The sequence below is a fragment of the Cibotium barometz genome, chromosome 65 (assembly GCF_041138505.1).
Source record: "Cibotium barometz isolate CiBa-2024 chromosome 65, ASM4113850v1, whole genome shotgun sequence".
In the NCBI taxonomy this organism is placed as follows: domain Eukaryota; kingdom Viridiplantae; phylum Streptophyta; class Polypodiopsida; order Cyatheales; family Cibotiaceae; genus Cibotium; species Cibotium barometz.
Genome location: NC_141110.1, coordinates 12,899,617 through 12,919,477, shown reverse-complemented (window position 1 = coordinate 12,919,477; position 19,861 = coordinate 12,899,617). Strand labels below are relative to the sequence as shown.

General features: G+C 38.2%; 1 protein-coding gene and 1 long non-coding RNA gene across 3 annotated transcripts; one reads left to right on the top strand and one right to left on the bottom strand.

Moving 5' to 3' along the window:
• Positions 1 to 8,071: 8,071 nt before the first annotated feature.
• Positions 8,072 to 9,892, top strand: LOC147602934 (uncharacterized). The gene is made up of 2 exons (XR_015265694.1): positions 8,072 to 8,715; positions 9,399 to 9,892. It is a non-coding gene; the product is annotated as an uncharacterized LOC147602934 (long non-coding RNA).
• Positions 9,893 to 11,605: 1,713 nt separating this feature from the next.
• LOC147602933 (F-box only protein 6-like) lies at positions 11,606 to 15,523 on the bottom strand. Of its 2 annotated transcripts, XM_086797240.1 has the most exons (3): positions 15,459 to 15,523; positions 15,177 to 15,251; positions 11,606 to 12,953 (listed from the first exon to the last, which is right to left on the bottom strand). In XM_086797240.1, exon 3 carries the CDS (start codon positions 12,862 to 12,864, stop codon positions 11,659 to 11,661), a length of 1,206 nt encoding a protein of 401 aa, XP_086653366.1. In that variant the 5' UTR covers positions 12,865 to 12,953; positions 15,177 to 15,251; positions 15,459 to 15,523; the 3' UTR covers positions 11,606 to 11,658. The 2 variants fall into 2 exon arrangements, with proteins under 2 accessions (XP_086653366.1, XP_086653367.1); XM_086797241.1 differs by lacking the exon at positions 15,459 to 15,523 and having other exon boundaries at positions 11,606 to 12,961; positions 15,177 to 15,452.
• Positions 15,524 to 19,861: the final 4,338 nt, after the last annotated feature.

The window sequence follows — 19,861 nt, the reverse complement described above, 5'->3', positions numbered from 1 at the left end:
GAGATTGAATTAACCCCTGGAGCTCAACCAACGTGCATACAAAATGCCAGTCCCTAAAGCCATAGAACTTAAGGAACAGTTAAGACAATTGTTAGAGCAGGGATTTGTCAGACCCAGTGTCTCACCTTGGGGTGCGCCCGTTCTCTTCAAGATGGATCGTTAAGACTCTGTATTGACTACAGAGGAATCAATTAACAATTAAGAATAAGTATCCTATTCCTAGGATTGATGAACTTCTAGATCGGTTAAGTGGTACCCAAATGTTTACAAAGATAGATCTCAAATCCGGGTACTACCAGATCAGAATCAAGGAGCAGGATATCCCAAAGACAGCATTCAATACTCGCTATGGGCATTATGAGTTCACAGTCATGCCATTTGGATTGACTAATGCCCCGACGACATTCAATCGTCTTATGCAAGATATTCTCAGAGAATACTTGGATGATTTTGTTCTTGTCTTCCTTGATGATATCTGAGTATACTCAAAGAATGGTGCAGATCATGAATATCATGTGCACAAAGTCCTGGAAATCCTAAGGAAACATCAACTCTTTGCAAAGAAGAGCAAGTGTTCCTTCTCTGTTTACTAGGGTGGAATACTTGGGATTCACAGTTTCAAAGGATGGGATTTCTCATGACCCCGCAAAGATCCAAGCAGTAGTTGAGTGGCCAGAACCCAAGTCAGTAAAGGAAGTCAGAGGATTCCTAGGGTTAACCAGATGGTATAGGATCTTTATACCTAGGTATGCTTAGATAGCATCCCCTTTGACTAACCTTTTCAAGAAAAGTATACTTTTTCAGTGGACTGCAATGTGTCAGAGTGCCTTTGACAAGCTGAAGACAGCCTTAGTAACCAACCCTTTGATAAGCTGAAGACAGCCTTAGTAACCAACCCTTTGACAAGCTGAAGACAGCCTTAGTAACCAACCCTGTCCATAAATTGCCAGATTTTACCAAACCCTTTGAGGTAGACAGCCTTAGTAACCATCCTCAGGAAATAAGTCAAGTTCTTGGTTACAAACTGGATAAAGGATGCATGTATTTTAATAATCGGCTATGTATCCCCAATGATACGGGAATAAAGGGAAGAATTCTGAGAGAAGCCCATGATAGCCTGATAGTAGCTGGACATCCAGGGTTTATAAAAACCTATATGTCTATGAAGAAAAGCTTCTTCTAGGCCAGGACTCAAAAAGGATGTACTTGATCATGTAAGGAAATTCTTGATGTGCCGAGTCAAGGCAGAGAGAGTCAAGATGCCAGGGAAACTCCAGCCTCTAGACATCCCACAGATCCCACAGATCCCACAGATCCCACAGATGAAGTGGGAATGCATCAGTATGGACTTTGTCATCACTGGATTACCTTCAGTGCAATCAGGTTACAACTCCATTTTTGTGGTAGTTGACAGGCTAACCAAAGTTGCCCATCTGATTCCAGTGAAAGAAACATACTCTGCAGCAGTGGATGTTGCCAGAGTTTTCCTTAAGGAGATCTTCAGATTGCAGGGTTTACCCAGGAGGATAGTAAGTGACAGAGATCCCAAATTCACATCAAAATTCTGGACTGCATTCTTTGAAGTAGTAGGAACTTTCTTGGATCTCAACATAGCCTATCAGCCTAAACAAATGGCCAGACGGAAAGGGTGAATCAGGTAATAGAAGATATAATTCGGTCATGCTGGTAGGGAACCCAAGAAGTGGTTAAGTCATTTGCATTTGCATTTGGTCGAATTTGCTTACAATGCTTCTTATCATCGGAACATTGGGATGAGTCCTTTCAAAGCTTTGTATGGACAAGATTGCCTTGCACCGTTGACTTGGTCTAATCCATTGATGAGAGTCGAAATGTCCAAACAAATGCTTGATGACATGGACCAGCAGATGCAATCAATCCGTAAAGATATAAAGGCACCCCAAGACAGGCAAAAGCAGTATGCAGATAAAAAGAGATTAGAGAGAGAGTTTGAAGAATCAGATATGGTCTTCATTCGAGTACGACCAAAAAGAAGTTCCTTAGGGAAGTACAAGAAGCTCTCTCCCAGATACTGTGGGCCGTATGCTGTCATAAAGAAAGTGGGCGATCTAGCCTACAAACTTCTTTTGCCTCCCCATCTCAAGGTACATGATGTATTCCATGTTAGCTTGCTTAAGAAATATGTACCTAGCCCGAGTCACGTGCTTGATGATGAGTGATTGATCTCTCCGACGCAAGGCCAGATGGTACTCCAACCTGAGGAAATCCTTGATGTTCGGGAGAAGATTCTCAGAAGCAGAGTCCTCAGAGAATTCTTAGTAAAGTGGAAGTTCTTCCCTCTAGAAGACGCCACCTGGGAGAGAAAGAAGAAGAGTTGGCGAAGGATTACCCCCACTTTGCGAGATGAGGACATCTCGATATGTTTCTGAATACAAAAAAATATCAATTTTCCTTGTTTTGTCTAGTGAGATAAAAATTTCTAGAGAGTGGTAAATCAAAATTGGGATATTTTTGGATAAATAAATTCTACAAATATCAAAAAAATATTTTCTTAAAATAGAAAATCAAAATAGATTTTCCAAGGTGCAATTGAAATTAATTAAAATTGATTCAAAATACCTTAGTCTAAGAGTCCAGATTTTTAATTTTTTTAAATGATGGTCCAATTAAGGTTCCTATGGACCAATAAGCTTAATCCAAGTGTTGGGACAAGATAAATCCAAAGAATAAAAGAAAATACCCAAAAATGAGTAAATGCCCTCATAAGATGAAGAGTTGACCAAGTACTAGGTTTATTAGTTAATGAAGTATTAATAAAAAAATGAGATATTGTGGAGTAATCATTCATTTTTGACACATGTGTAAGGAAAAGGGAGACCTTCAAGGAGGCACCTACTTCACATGCTTGGATGAGTTTAAAACTCAAAAATAATAGGATATTTTTATCTCTCCTCTCTCCTAGATCAAACCAAATCAAAAAGGGAGCCAAACTGGTTCAAATCTTGTCCAAATTCAGCCAAACTGAAGCTGGAAAATTCTAGAACTCAGTTGGACTCAGTTGGACTCAGTTTAGTGGCCTCCCTCTCTTATGAAAAAACCCTCATTCCTTTGTATTATTATCTGTGAACTAAACTATGCCGGTATTACTCTAAACTAAGCTTAATTTCTATTATCCTTGCAAAATTGAAGAGATTGGAGCTTCTCTCTCTCTCTTCAATCTTCCTTGGTGACTCCTACAACAAACCAATTGATTGGTTGGGGTTCTCTACTGTGATCAAAGAATCAAGTAAATTAGAAGGTAAAGTGTGGATTATTGTCTTTTTCTTATTAAAACTCCAAATGCTTCTCTTCTCAACCCCTCTCAAGCTTGAGAAGCTTTAATTTGAATGGCTTTTGATTACTATTGAAGTTCTTTTATGAATTATAATAAAGAAACACATAAATTTTTATTTATACTTAATTTTAATGGTTTTTAAGCATTTCTCTCTCTCCCCCCAAATAAAGGTCATTCCTGTGACCTATTCTCAATCCAAATGAAGCTTCTCATGAAGCGTTTCTCTAATCCAAAAGTAATTTCTATGCTTGTCTAATTGGAGGCCAAAATAATGTCTTTTTAATGCTTTTATGATTATTTCATAGAGAAATTATGAATCAATCCATAATTGGATAATGATCCAATTAGTGGTCATTCTAATCATATCAATAATATTAAACTTCATTCTCTCAGTAATAGCAGCAGCAGTGGAGCTATGGCAAAATTTCTGTAAAATAAACACATAAAACATTTTCATTCATAAATTTATGAAAAGAGGACTTCATACCATATTCTAGGAATTATCATCCTAGATTAATTGAATGATTCTCATTGTAATCATGGAAAAATTGATTTTTATGTTTATGCATAATTAGTAAATTAGGAAAAAGAGAAATTTCTAGTAATTTATTTTTATGTTAAAAGAGTAATCCCCATGACATTGGAAAACCATGTATTCCAATGATTTAGAGAAAAAAAATTTGGAATGCTAAAATAATGTATATTTTATGAAAGATTTTAGTTAAATTTATCTTTTTGTATAGATAAATTTTTTATGATGAAAGAGGAATTCCCACTATATTGAAATTCAAATATTTAAATAAGAAAAGTATAATTCCTAGTGCAAAGGAATTAATGAAGATTTTTATTTAAGAGAAAATATAGTTAAATTTATCTTTAGTTAAATTTATCTTTTTGTATAGTTAAATTTTTATTTAATTTAATTTTTAAGAGAAAATATAGTTAAATTTATCTTTTGTATAGTTAAATTTTTATGATGAAAGAGGAATTCCCACCATATTGGAATCCAATTAATTAAATGAAGAAAGTGTAATTCCTACTGCAAAGGAATTAATAGAGATTTTTATTTAAATTTTAAGAGCAAAATTTAGTTAAATTTATCTTTTTGCATAGATAAGTTTAAATGATAAAAGAGGAATTCCCACTATATTGGAATTCAAATGTTTAGATGAGAAAAGTGGAATTTTTAGCTTAAAGGAATTAATGGTTATTTTTATGTAATTTTAAAAAGAATTTTAATAGATTTACTTTATGGAAAAGAGGAATTCCCATGATAATTGGATTGCACTCATTGAAATGAGAAAAAGAAGGATTTCAAGTTTATTAAAAAAAAGGTATTGATATTTTAGTTAAAAGATGAATTTTCATGATATTAAAGAAAATATGGGTTTGAATTAAATTTTAGTGTCAAAAGATGAATTTCCATCATAATTCCACTTAATGAATTAAAGTTGGAAATTATGTGGCAGAAGGAATATCCTTGGATATTTTAATTGGTGAAATCACTAAATTGATATTTACCCAAAACTAGATGATTATCTGAAAGGAATCCTTGTAGAACTAAACTGAATGAATTTAGTTATACTACGTGAGGTCGGACAGTAAACCTAATTGTCCTCTCGAACTGAATCAGAAAAAAGCTTCGTGACCAATTCCAATTACTAAATCCAAAGAATAGACTACCGGAACTAATCTAGTTTTTCCCTGACCAATCTCACCAAGATAAGAGAATCTATAAATGTGAGGAGAGAACTTGTGAAAAGGTGAGAAGAATCTACTGGGAGAGAATAAAGGGTAGGAGGTGTGGAAATATTCTGGGAGAGGTGGAGAGAATCGAGCAAAAGAGGTGGAGTGAATCAGGGAGAGATTAGTGGGATTGGATGCTTGTATGTAAACCCTATAAATTGAGGCATTGGCCTAATGAGAATTTGATGGTTTTTGATTATCCATGCCTACATTAAGCTATCAGTTAATTGCTCACTAAATCGCATCTTAATTATCATCTAATCTCTTTGTTAATGATATTGATTCTAGCATTTGATCCACCATAGCTCATCACATTGCTGTAATTTTAACAATCATCACCAATCACTCTCCCAGATCTGACACTTAGCTGATAAGAAGATCCTGGGTGGTTTATCTTCTAGAATGAGATCATCACCAATCACTCTCCTAGATTTTAAGCGCATGAGAATTGGTTTGAACAAGCAAAAGTCCACACCTCACTCTTTTAATGCTTTATCAACTTCCTGATATTTAAGCGCATGAGAATTGGTTTGAACAAGCAAAAGTCCACACCTCACTCTTTTAATGCTTTATCAACTTCCTGATATTTCACTATAATGAGTTTTTCATGGGCCTCAAAATTTACTAGGTTTTTCACAAGCATGAAAAACTTATGAGCTTTACATGGTGCAAACTCAACCTTGCAGCTTGTGTCTCTTGATGTAAGAAGTATGGATGATAACTCCCATAATTAAAATATTGTTTGGTTTTTCACAAACGTGAAAAAGACTTTCATGATGTGAAAAAGGTTTGATTGTAATTTAAAATATTGTAAAGTCAACATAAAGCAGTTGATGCCTCATCAACCCACTTCCTATTATTATTTCATCGATAGATCCTAGTCACTCGACATCCTATCTCAAGAAATGGATCCCAACCTTGTTTGACCTCCTTAGCTAGAACCTGTCACACAAGGTACAACAACAAAAGAAGTTGCATGTACATACCACTTGTACATCAAAAAGGGAGAGAACACTAGCAATCTAAAGGACCTCAACTTTTGGCAAGGCCAATCGATGTCTTCATCTTTGGCAATCCATGCATCATCAAAATGGGCATGCACTTCACTTTGTTGGTTGTGTCCTCATTCTTCCGGACCCCCTCACCTATTTCTTAATAATAATCATTTAACTAACTCCACATCTTTAAAATCCAATGGGATATTTTAGTGTTTCATTCTACTCTAATGTACTCAAAATCCCTCAAAAGAGGATGTAAAGGCCATAATAGGCAAATGAGAAAAGAAAGAAAAACCAAATACTAATTATAAAGAGTCACAAATAAAAGAGAATAATCTCAAAGGCCTACATTATGAGTGGACTAGATGGACATTTAATTACCAAATACTAATTATAAAGAGTCACAAATAAAAGAGAATAATCTCAAAGGCCTACATTATGAGTGGACTAGATGGACATTTAATTAGCAATACTCCTCTAACTCCTTTTCTAACACCCCACCCCGTCTCTTCCAGAGGGATAATGGACCTCTTTCAATTGCAATAGTCTTCATCACACATAACAACCTCTCCACTTCCCTTGGCCATCTTCTTTAACCAATCACAAGGACGTAATTGACGTTAGCAAAGGGGAGTATGTTAATCGTTTTTTGTTTAACATGTTCTTCACCGATAACATTCATACACATTATTCCGAGTATCTTCACTTATATTGTAATTTCCGTCATTTAACGTTGCAAGTGCTCTTAAGATGCTCCTAAGTCTTGTACTTCAAGGTTATAACATGAGGAATCTGACTAAAAAGGCCAAACATTTGTAAAAGCCTTGTATCAGGCACATGCATCTCAGGTCACTTACTCCCATGCGTCCTATAGTGTAAAGGCTCATGAAGCATAAAATCCAGCTTCTAATGTTTGTAGTAATACTTCTCATTCATGTAATAGTGTTTATTATTCTCTCTCTACTCTCTCTTGCTCAGCTCAAGCCTGGCACTTCAGTAAGTTACTCCCATGCGTCCTATAGTGTAAAGGCTCATGAAGCATAAAATCCAGCTTCTAATGTTTGTAGTAATACTTCTCATTCATGTAATAGTGTTTATTATTCTCTCTCTACTCCCTCTTGCTCAGCTCAAGCCTGGCACTTCAGTAAGTTACTCCCATGCGTCCTATAGTGTAAAGGCTCATGAAGCATAAAATCCAGCTTCTAATGTTTGTAGTAATACTTCTCATTCATGTAATAGTGTTTATTATTCTCTCTCTACTCTCTCTTGCTCAGCTCAAGCCTGGCACTTCAGTAAGTTCTCCACACAAGACCCTTACTCCAATAAGCCTAATAGGCCTTGAAAATCCCCTAGCTGCTTCTTTTCTCCTCCTAAAGCATTGAGCCTTTCTTCTCCTACCCAAGAATAGTTAGAAGAACTATTAGATGCTCATCCCATTGCCCTTTTGTTCCGACACATCTTGCAATAAGGAACCTCTTCCTCTAATAGACTAGTGTTCCAAGCAAAAACACCGTGTGGAAGTTATGTCTCCAAACTTTCAAAAAATAATTTTAAAAAAAATTTGAAGTGCAAGTGCACTTCGAGAAAGAGAAATAGACACACCTGACACCACCATATGTATATTCTTAATCCTTTCTAAACTACATCATGTATAACTCATGAGAGTGAAGATAGAGCTAAGAGGATAGTAGACATATAGATCAACTGTTTTGAAGGGTTACCGCTAGAAACTAGTTTACCCTTCTAGTAAGAAGGGTAAGATATTTCGTCTTACCCTTCTTATGAAATTGACTTTGTTTCTTACCTTTTCTTTGACAGGTTCTAGTTATACTTGCAACTTAATTGATATATTAAAACACATAACAATGATACTAAGTACAACTTGAGTAACACTACTTTACTACAATGCATAACACGAAAGAAGAAAAAGAGAGAAATAGACAAAATTGTTGCAAAAGGAGGCATTTTTTATGTTCATTCTTATTCAAGCTTTTTTTTTTCTCGGCAGACCACTTTGGCTTCACATTTCAAGTATGCCAATGGAGATACATGTGTGTACACACATTGATTGGGAAATGTGCTGAGAGTTGAACTGAAAAGAATGGTGTCATTGTGTGCATTATATGGAAGCCAGTTAACCAGCTCTCAAATTTCAAAGGTGAAGATGCTAGCATCTACATGGGCCATATTCAAGGCTGATGAAGAAGATCAGTAGGGTGGTGTCCCTGCTGCAGATGAGATACTAGCATAGCCATAAGCTTTTCACAGGATCCTGTTGTCTTGTTGTGTTGGCCTCTCTCTCTCTCTCTCTCTCTCTCTCTCGCTTTCCTTCTTTTGGCTATGGTGTCTTCAGATGCTGCCTCAGAGCCCATGAGCTCCGCGGCCCTTTCCAACCTCCCCTTCTTTGCCCCATCTTGCTCGCCTAGCTTCCTCTTCAAATAAATGAAGGTGTCCCCTCATATCTGGCTATGGAGGTGGATCAAATCTCAAGGGTTCAAAGCTTTTCTACACAGTTCTTGCTTCTATCACGACCCAAGCAGCTCCCTTTCCCTGTGCTCCTCCTTGCTCATGCCTGCATCACCAAACGGCAACCAGGGGCAGCAGAAAAACCATGCGGAGGTTCTACATCAGAGGCCCTTGCAGACCTCTGCGCCTTGGGTAAAATTTGCTATCTTTCTTTTGCTGTTTTTGCTGGATTTTTTTTTGTTTTTTTTTGGGCTGTTTGTGCTTGATTTCTGTGCTGGGGAACATATTAATTTTCCATGTGATATTTGCCCTTGCCTTTTAGGGTTGTAATCTCCTTGAAAAAAATAAAATCTGATCTTTTTTTATGAGGGCTCACTACTTTATTACATTGGCACTCTAGAATTTAATTTTGTCCTATACGAAAGCTGGCCCCTGCCTGCTATAGGCACATCATGGTCAGGCCGGAGTGCCACTTCTCCCTCCTTTTGTTTGCAGAGAGCGGATTACCTATCTATTGGGGAAGTTCGTATTTTCTCCTGAATCTTAAATCTTAAAGCTCCTTATTGAATATAAAAGCTCTCTTCACTTCAAAACCCCCCTTTCAAAAGAAAATTCTCTATTAATAATCCCCTATCTTTAGCTTGAATTTAATGAAGATGGGCCTACTCTTTCATGTTGGGATGGGCGTTCTCTCCTGTTTGATACCTAAAAGAGTCACCTGATTACTGACAAGTATCTCTTCATGCCACGATGACTTTTATTTGGCTTTTTCCAATGAACAAAATTTGCAAGAGGGCCTAATCTACCTAAAGGGCTATTTTGTTACTTGTTTCTTAAATAATCTTTCAAGTTTTTTAGTGTTCTTCCTATGCCAGGCATGGAACTAGCAATGATGGCACTTATTGGCACGGCCAAAGCTGTGGTCTGTTACTAGATAGTTCTCATCGGTGAATGGTGAGCTTTGTGGCCTATGGGTGCGGCATTACATGGGAGCCCTCCTTAAGGTTTTGGGCAAGGTGGCATCTTGCCCTTTCAATGAGATAGGGGTGCAAGCAAGCTGAAAATGTTTGCCACTTGATGCAGTATTAGCAAAGCTCTTTAGAAGCCAGTATGGAGGTTTTTCTTGCATATGAGGTGTTTGTATGCACCTAATCTTTAGGTATGTTTTGTCTTTGTGTAGGTTTGTTTTTTATGTATATGTCAATACTTTATTTTGTATAATTCGCCTTTCTGCTAACACTAATGAGGATCCCTATGCTTTCTTTGGGTCTTTCATTCTTTCCCATCAATGTAGCACAATAAAGTGCAGCTGAATCCTGGATGCTGCTACATGTGCAACCAGATCTCTCTACATTCTTTTATGAATAATTGAATTTTCAAGTCACTTTTATATTGTGAATTCTCTACATACTTTTATGAATAATTGAATTTTCAAAATACGAAGAATTGTGTAGCTGTACAGGGCAAAGATGTGTGACACATTTATCACAAGCATGTTTGAAATGTGCAGAATTTACCACCACGACGTGTATAATGGGAAGAGGAGTGGCAAAAAACTGATTGTTGAAGGATCATATAGTCTATTGGGATATTCTAGCTTGTGCATGCATCTAACTGCATTTCAAAAGCTGTTTTACTGCTCACTACAATTCTCAACCCTACTATGTTTGAGTTGAACTAGTGTCTTACACACTGCAATCATCCCAGCTGCATTTCAAAAGCCGCCTTATTCCTCAATACAATTCTCAAGCCTCCTAAGTTTGAGTGGAATGAATGTGCATTTTTAAAGTTAGTACTGATGGGGGTATTCTAGCCAAGTAGACTTCATTAAAAGACGGTTACAGGCTACAAACACAAATCTTGGAAGTTATGGTGTTGTGTAAGTTTTGTTCCTGAGGTTGCTGAGTTGTGTAGGAAGTGGGAAACATTGCCATCTCCTCACGGCTCCATCACTTGTTGGGAATCTATTGTGCTCTAGATCCACCTTGCCAATGCACAGTTTGGGTAGATGGGAAATTTACCCAGCATCAAGGAAACATGAAGTCGCGGATCACACTGTAAACCAGTGAAAATGGTGTTGTGTAGAGTAAATCACTGCATTCACTTTAATCAAAAGGCCCTGGCAAGACTCGGAAGATTAATACTTGCAGACTAGAACCTCAAAATATTCACGTATATCCTTGTATGTAGCCTTGCTTCTAGTCTGCAGGTATTAACTCCCGTGCTGTGTCAATGACCTCTACATTGCACCATGCTCTAGTCAAATGCTGACATGCTAGACCATTTTTCTTACTCTTGCACCATGCTCCTAGTCGAGCACTCACCCAACCCATGCCGACCAGCGAATGCATGGTGGCTTGTAAGAGCCGGAAGGAAAAAGTGGGGAGCAGCTTTATCAATGCATCATGGTTCATGGCAGCAGATAAAAGGTGATGAGGGGAGTAACTATATTCACATCCACAATACATTAACTTAAATTATTATTCCTTCATTCTCAATTGTGAGCTTCATGTGACCGACATGCAAGGCGCACCACCTTTGGATGTTGAATAACACTTTGAGCTTGGTAATGCTATGGACCCCATGGAGGTGATTGAAAATCACCTTATCTACTTCCATTAGAGTCTAGCTCCATTAGGTTGAGACACCAGTCCGACGCTCTTACAGAGTGCTGTTAGTTTGAAGGGCAGCCTCGTATTTTTATGTTAAAATTGACCTCCAATATGGAGGGCACTTAGCATTCTGGTCAAATGGTCGGTGGGCGAGGGGAAAATGCAGGTCCACCGACATGCTCATGCTGCTGTATAACAAATTTTCTTAACCTCAATCACCACCATTCCCATCATCGTGTATGCTCTCCCAACCACGATCTGATAGCTTGACAGGCCCCACCCAAGCATCTTGTACAAGCATAAGGCACAACACATGACGTGCACCAAAATCAGCTTGATATATTAAAGAACAAATTAACTGAACACCAATATAAACTGAATAAATGGTGGGTTTTTTTAAAAATGTGTTCACGCACATTTACATTAGAGCTCTCTTTTGAAAAACCAATCATAAAAGCGTGCATTGATCAAAGAGAACAATTCTAGCATTAATAACAACCTGTACTAAAGCATGTATGAGCAATCAATGCTTGCCACAAAATGATGCAGGAAGGTGTGATATTCTTGTCCACTGCTTCAGAGCCCTATTGTACAAGACCAAATATTCATGTACATTGTCATTGGAGAACCGTAAAAGCACTAGATTCCGGTTTGCAAAGCACTGGAGTTGCCAGTCTTTCTTTGTATCGTCAGGAGCATCAAGACAGAATAGGTTGGGCATTGTCTCGACTTTCACCCACAACATCTTTGCTGAATGAAGCTCCCATTCAGAGAAAGAAAGATGGTCTTTCTCCTTCTGAAAAGCAAGGAGATAGATCCGCCCCCTGTGCTCTGAAAGGATGTGGTTCCAGGATTGCTCCGGCCACCGCACATAGAGCCTACTCCAAGACCCCGTTATTGTATCATATGTCACCACATCGTATGGAGGTCCAATGAGCAAATAGAGAATTCCATCACTCGACACACTTCTGGCAGGAAGGGCAGACTCTTGTGAAAGATATACGTTATGAGGCAGCAACCCAGGTTTGCTCCATCGATTACTAAAAGAATCATAAACGTCACATCGTCCTGATTCCCTGACAACCACTACAGTGAAGCCTTCTGATTCATCTGTAACCACCCAAACCTTATCTTTATCCAAACCTGTACCCTTTCGCTTCGGAGTAAGAGCACTGCAAGTTTTTGTTAGGGGATTGTAAACAAAGAATGCACTATTGTCAAGGTTTTTGAAGCACACAAGACCTCCCCCTGAGCTGAATGGCTGCATATTATGCTTAGCTGCAGCATTAGGGAGTGGTAAATGATGCCACTTATCCAAAGTCACATCATAAGCTGCAATTTCTCCCTGCTCAGGCACGACTGCAAGGCACCATGGTCCTTTGCTAGGTGTTCTATAGCAGAGGTGTGCATATCCATAAGAACTGATGTAAGCTTTCCAAGCCTTACATACAGAGCGGACACGCAGCATGGCATCAATAGGGAGATTTCCTATTATCCTTTCAAGGAGCTCCACAGGGAGCTTACTCCACAATGCCTGATCCAACACTAACCCATGTGGTGCCGTCCAGCATTGATAGAAACCATGACCTCTTGACCTGTGTTCAGCGCCATCACCACAGCATCCAGATGATGAAACCTCACCATGAGATTGGTTCACAACGCATACTCCACCATAGATACCAGACAAAGGCATTGCTGTCGTATACTTCTTCTGGCTACGCGTCCTCATCCAATGGGGTCAGGCCTTGCATGTGTCAGCACTTGCCTTACTCATTGACAACACCTTTTCTCTGTATGCATTTCTGCCAAAAATGTCACCTGCACACCTGACATTATAAACATGAGCAAAAACTGACCTCTCTCTCTATCTCTCTCTCTCTCCCTCTCTTTCTCTCATGCAAAATTACTCACTCATAATCTTTGTCTAACAAGTTGACACAATATGTATCAAATGAGAGCGGCTAAAACAAGATAACAGGGCATTGGAGATACCTGACCCCTAGGTTCAAAGAGACTAATTGCAGTGGCCTATATTTTGATATGCCCTGAGCAACTAATGGAAGCTTAAAGGATTTCAGTGATAAAAACCCCAGAAGAGGGCTTTTAAAATGTGCATGTACACATGAATGTCATCATGCACGAAGGAGATTTACATGGCTTGACGGATGCATGGATCACTAGGAGTTACTCTGCTTCAGGAGATCTTAGTGCCATGGATACAGTCCCCTATAGAGTCTACATTTGCAGCATATTATTTTACGCCAGAAAATTTTTCTTATATTATTTAATGCCGTAAATTTTTTATATTATTTTATGCCGTAAAATTTTTCTTGCTCGTGCCAAATCTTCAGACAGGTACAACGGCATACCAAGTCTTATACAAAGTCATACACCAGTACAAAAAGAAGTCTCGTACAGACAATAGTTAGACTGAAGAACTGCGTATGTGCTTTACAATTTAAAGCACCGTGTGAGTAGGTTCAATATTGTAGCTTTTGGTGGTTGCCAATGGCATTAACCATGCTAGGTAGAGTTCATAAAGACCATGTCAAAAGCGCACATCGTAACGCATGAGACAGAGATCTGTTTGTCGAATGTATAAGCTGTCAAAAGAGGAGATACTATCTTTGTGGTATTTGCATACACATGGATGGCTCCTCTGGAAGTATTTTTGCAATGCATATGAGCTTTGTGGACAAAAAAGAGCACTGGTGAGAGTTGATGCACGCCTTTGCCTTTGAGATATAGGTGGATGATGCATTAAAGCAAGTTAGCCTTGTGAACAAAATTTGTATCACAAAAATTTCAATATGGTCTTTACACTGAACGGGAGGGGTAAATACCCCTCCCCTCAATGGTCTCGCAGCAGCCAGCATGACTGCCAAACCTGTCAAGCTGTGAGGCTCCGAGTGGGTCGGGGCATTCGTCACCTCTCATCAATATTTGGGATCTGGTGGACTCCAGGCAGACAATCCGTTCTGTACATGTTAGCTTTCCATACCACCTTATCAATGTTGAGAATCACTGATCTGCTCTTTAGCCTTCAAGAGGTACTGGTTTCAGAGCAGGTCATTTTGCAACAGTTCAAAAAAGAATCACAAGTGAATAATTCATACAACTATGGCCAGTCTCAATCTTCCTGAGGCTACATAGGCATGCGTATTTATTCAAATCAGGCTGCATTAAAACACAATGAGAGCAAGCAGCCTCCGCCAAAGACACCCTGCATGGCATGCCAAGAACTCAACCGTACATGTGGTATACAATGTGCACACACCAGCATGAGCAATGTGAACATAATGGGCTTGCACACATATGCAAAAACCACATCCACAGCACCCAAGGGCCAAGCTAGAGTGGGCAGGCTGTTCAGTGGCAAAGAACCACAACATAGTGATGCCTGAGCTAATCATGCTGTTTTTAGAATATGCTGGTCTACCAGCAAAAAAGAGACATAGTGAACTGAAATTGAAGAACAAGATTTTAACATCTCCAGAGTCCTCTAATTTCAGAAGCCAGTCTTATGAATTGAACATCTCTCCTCTACACAACCGACACACTTGCCAAATGCATAACATACAGGAGTGTGTCTCATCCTGACCATAATGAACATATAGCGGGTCATTTAAGAATACATGTGTATATATGCATAAATGTGCGATTAGTTCACATAAGCATATGCATGTATCTGTGTGAGATAAGCGTGTGTATGTCAGTCTGTATATGTATGTGTGTGTTTGTATAGATACAAATACATGTACGTACGTGAATGCGATGTGCCCATCCTCTGCAAACACATCTAATATGCACATATGCATATGCATGTATGTATGTGTGTGCGTGTATGTATAGATACACATACAAGTATGTATGTGAGTATGGTGCCCATCCTCTAGATACACATGCATACATATATACGTATGTATAAATGGGTACACTTGAACCACCCAGTCTTTAATTTTACAAACGGAGAAAAAGAATCCACTGATTAGGCCTTAAAATTAAGAATCAAAACAAATCAGCCGATGAGAGGATTCATACCCTTCTCAGATGTGCAAGAACCCAGTGCGATTGCTCGGCTTGATCAATCGATTCAAAGCACGCAAAATCTGGACCCTAATCACAAGACAAACATTATTGCTAATCACTGCGATCTTTGGGAGCTATAATTAATCAGAAATCCTGGCGTTTTGGGCGAATTGCAAACGGATGGAGTGTAACAGAGGCGAACGAACCCTAGCCGGCAGAGCAGGAAAGCAGAGAACAAAACGGCAGAACCCTAAAAAAGCAGTGCAAAAAAGCTGAGCAGAAACAAAAGAATACCTGGAGACTCGAGAGAGGGGGCTTCACAGTAAAAAAGTAAAGGAAAGTACATTGTTGCATTTATAAGCAACTGAAGAGACTCTGGTAGGGTCAAATTTAATAGCTATAATAAAGAAATGTAGGGTAGGCCAGCTATGCGTTATTAAATGTCGGTGTTTTTTTCTTGGGGCTCTAAGGGAGGGTTCACATACACAACGTAGACCAAGGCCGCGTGTGATAGTCGGTTTGGTGCATCTCTGGCATTCTCTTTGAGACCTTAGCAAATTATGAGCAGAGGACCACACGTTCGGGATCTCTTCCATCCAAGCCTCTTCCTAGCTAGTTGTTTGTAAAGATTCTTTACAAATTTGTTGAGTTAGCTAGTCACTAAATGAACTACTCATTTGCAAAAGTATCACACAGATCGGTTTCAGAGTTACATACCGCAAAGAGAACTATTGTTTATCGTATATGCTATGCATCGTGCGCTTACCTTTCGTGGGCCTCAAGAGGCTTATTGAGGTTCAAAAACAAGAGATTAACCTCAAACAATCTAATGCACACACAAAGTGTTATAAAAGAAGTCTCAACTTAAGCTCTATTCTCTACACATTGCTTGTGGAAATCCAACATGGGAATGGAAAAAAGAAGAAGCAAAAAACCATAAAAACATGCATCTTTGAGCAATCTCACATAATTGCCACACTACCAATATATATACATGTGAGGCATAAAGAGCCCTAGAAATTTTATGTGTCCCTATGCCTAATGGGTTTGTGAACCCCCTTTACCCACTTTTTGTAGGGGTCCCCAATGTTATCCCAAGGACTACATTGTTTCTTGACACTTTGTGCTCTGAAAGCACTAGTGTAGTGTGTACATATTTGAAATTGAGAATGTGGTATAGTTGAAGTTGTCTTGGTCTTACCCACTTTTTGCGACTTCATTTTGCCTACTCATGTTCTTTCTTGACATTTCCAAGTGAAACCCCAAAATGAGAACCACTTTCTAGAGGCAACAGTATTCAATGAGTTGAGAAGCTTACACCCTCTCAACTAAGGTAGAAGGCAAATAATAACGTTAAAGCATTGTGACTACCAATCAAGTGCATGATCCTTAAGGAATATTAAACTTTAAAAAAAAAACACCCAAAGTGACACATGCATAGATGAACATAAACACATCATGCCTTTTTTCCTTCTCTTTTCTCTCTTGTTTTAGCTTTGTATCGATAAAATTTTACCTTTTTTTCCTTTTCTTTTCTCTCATGGTCTAGCTTTGTATGGATAAAATTTTACCTCCTTTGACCATATATATATATATATATATATATATATATATATATATATATTTGTTTGTTTGTTTGTGTGTATGTGTGCGTGCGTGCACCCGTGTTATATGCACGCACGCACATGCACACACACACACACACACACACACACACACACACACACACACACACACACCACACTCGCAAAGTCGGTATATCCACTTTATTAATTCATAACATTTTTTCATATGTGTGTGTGTGTGTGTGTGTGTGTGTGTGTGTGTGTGTGTGTGTGTATATATGATAGAAAATATAAAAAATCTAGTTTTATTGATGTTCTCAAGATGGACAAAAATGTTTGGCCTAGAAAAGATTAAACGAGTGTGGAAAAGGAGCTTGTGATGGCATCCTTGAGGGAAGACAACTCCATAAGGATCAATCATAGAAGGAGATGCAAAACTAACCACACACACACACACACACACACACACATGTTTCATGAAGGAAAAAGACCTTAAAATCAACATTACGTTTAGTTAAGGACTAGTATACGATAGAAAATAAAAAAAACCTTGTTTTATTAATGTTCTCAAGGTGGACAAAAATTTTGGGCCTAGAAGGTCAAATGTTCTCAATATGATTGCATTTGCAAAACAGTCCAAGCTATTCTTCATGACCAGGAATCAAAGAAAGGAAGCAAGATTAGCCGCAAAGCTTTTACTTTTCAAAATTTTGATGGCAAGAAATATGCTTGCACTATACTTGCATGGCTTAGCCAACTTGATGACTACTTTTCAGGGGAGAAATTCTCTGAGAAGGATAAAATCAAGTGTGCTAGTAATCATTTAGTGGAAGGTGTAGCATTATGGTGGAATGTGACTCACAATAGAAAACATAGACCCCACTCATGGTCGGAGTTTCAAAGATTGATCAAAAAGGATTTTTTACCACCAGAGTATAAAGGCAAATGGAGAAGGAGAATATGTATGCATATATCGATAGGTGTTGGTAAACTTACTACTACAACTTCAAGCAATTGAGAAAGTGTGTACCTAAGAGAAAAAAGGCATACCCACCATGAGCAAAAAAGAAGGTTTGTAGCTAGTTTGAGATCCACTATTAGAGCAGAGGTCAACATGTTTTATCCTCATTCTCTTAGCTCTACCCTATCTTTAGCCACCAACTACTATGAGAAGAAGAATTCACTTCCAAAGTAATCTAAACCACATGAATCTCACATTTCAAAGGTCCTAGATTTAGACCGTACACTAAACCCTTTGAGAGACCCAAGACTCTAGTGGGTGGCAATAATGGGAAAAATAACAACAACAAATCACAAATGGTAGTGGCAGTAGTGGGAACAACAACAATAATAAATCACAAATGAATACAAAGAAGATATATGTTACCATGAAGACTAACAACACAATGCACAAGCCTCATGTGATCAAATGTAACAGGTGCAAAAAGGAAGGCCATTACATGTTTGATTGTCCAGAGAAGCCGAAGTCTTAAGTGGTGGCTGTGAACATGATTGATGATTAAAGATGACAACGGCCAAGTAAAGCAAGAGGGTAATTCAAACTCTGAGTCCTATGATTATGGAGGTAAGCCTAAAACCTTTGTTCATGCTCTTTTAAAAATGAAAGGAACTATTAAAGGAAAAGAAGTCACTATTTACATGATGATGGGAGCACCCACGACTTCATTTTTGAAAAACTAGTGAGAGCTTTAGGCTTAGAGAATGCATCATCACAATTCAAAGTCAAAACTGCATTCACAAGCACAAGATATAACTTTTCAAGACTAGTGAAGAACCTAGGCCTTAAGAGCAAACCCTATGAAGAAAAAAGAGACTTTTTAGTTGCCCGTTTCTAAGGAGTGGATATCATTTTGGGTATGCCTTGGAGACACCAACACAATCCACACATTGATTTTATGATACACATAAGATGTGGATCCTAAAGGATGGAAAATTCCTATGCCTCAAAAGTTAAATGGAAAGAGAACTTGAACCTTTGTTGAGTCATACTCACCAGTGTTACAGCTACCAGATTTCAGAAGACCATTCTTTGTAGTTTTTGACCGATGCTAGTGGTTATGGAATTGGCACAGTGCTCATACAAGATGGACACCCTATTGCATATGAGAGTCGAAAATGAAAACCAGTAGAAAGAATCTATAGTACTTATGTCAAAAAGAGTTAATTGCTATAGTACATGCTCTTAGGATTTGCAAACATTTTCTAATGGGTTACAAATTCAATATAAAAACTGATCAACAGAGCATCAAACATTTACTCTCATAGCCCCTTATTTTTGACAGACGTATCAAGTAGGTGTCATTCATCCAAAGCTTCCAGCCTATGATCCAATACCAACCGGGTAAAGAAAATGTTTAGCTCTGACGCTCTTAGCAAGAGGCTTAGTATTTATCATATTTTTACCATTGAGAGTGAACCCTTTGAAGCCACAAAAGAGACTTTACAACAACGATCCGGATTTCAAATTTGGATTGACATGCACAACAACAAGGATTGGACTCCTAATGATAATTATTCTCATAATGAATGTTATCTCTTATTTGAGAAGAGATAATGCTTAACACAACCATTTAGACACATGGTCATGGAAGAGAAAATTTCCATGGACTTCATTACAGGTTTACCTACTCTCTACGACTAGTCATAATGATATGATTTGGACTATAGTGGATTGTCTTAGTAAACAAGCCTATTTTATTCCTTGTAAGAAGACTCTAACATCCCAACAAGCCACAAAACCTATTTGTCAAGAAAATTTTTGTACATCACGGCTTGCCCTCTCAGTGATAGTTTCTGATCAAGACTCACTCAAGAATCCAAATTTTACAATCACTTTTGGACCACTTTGTTTGAGAATTTAGACACTAAGTTAGATTTCACGATAGCTTTCCATCCAAAATATAATAGTCAAACCAAACCGAAGTCACAAATAATACAATTCTTGACCTACTTAGAGCCTATACATCTTCTCAATCAAAGCTTTGGGATCAATACATTCATCTTTTACATTTTCTTATAACAATACACCTCATTTGGCAACAACGACTCGTTGCGCTCCATTTGAGATCATATATGGAAAAGCCTTACCCATTGTAGCTACTAGGCTTTCAC

Bases quoted from the DNA above. Each gene is read 5' to 3' on its own strand.
- LOC147602933 (XM_086797240.1), bottom strand. From the start codon at position 12,864: ATGAGGACGCGTAGCCAGAAGAAGTATACGACAGCAATGCCTTTGTCT.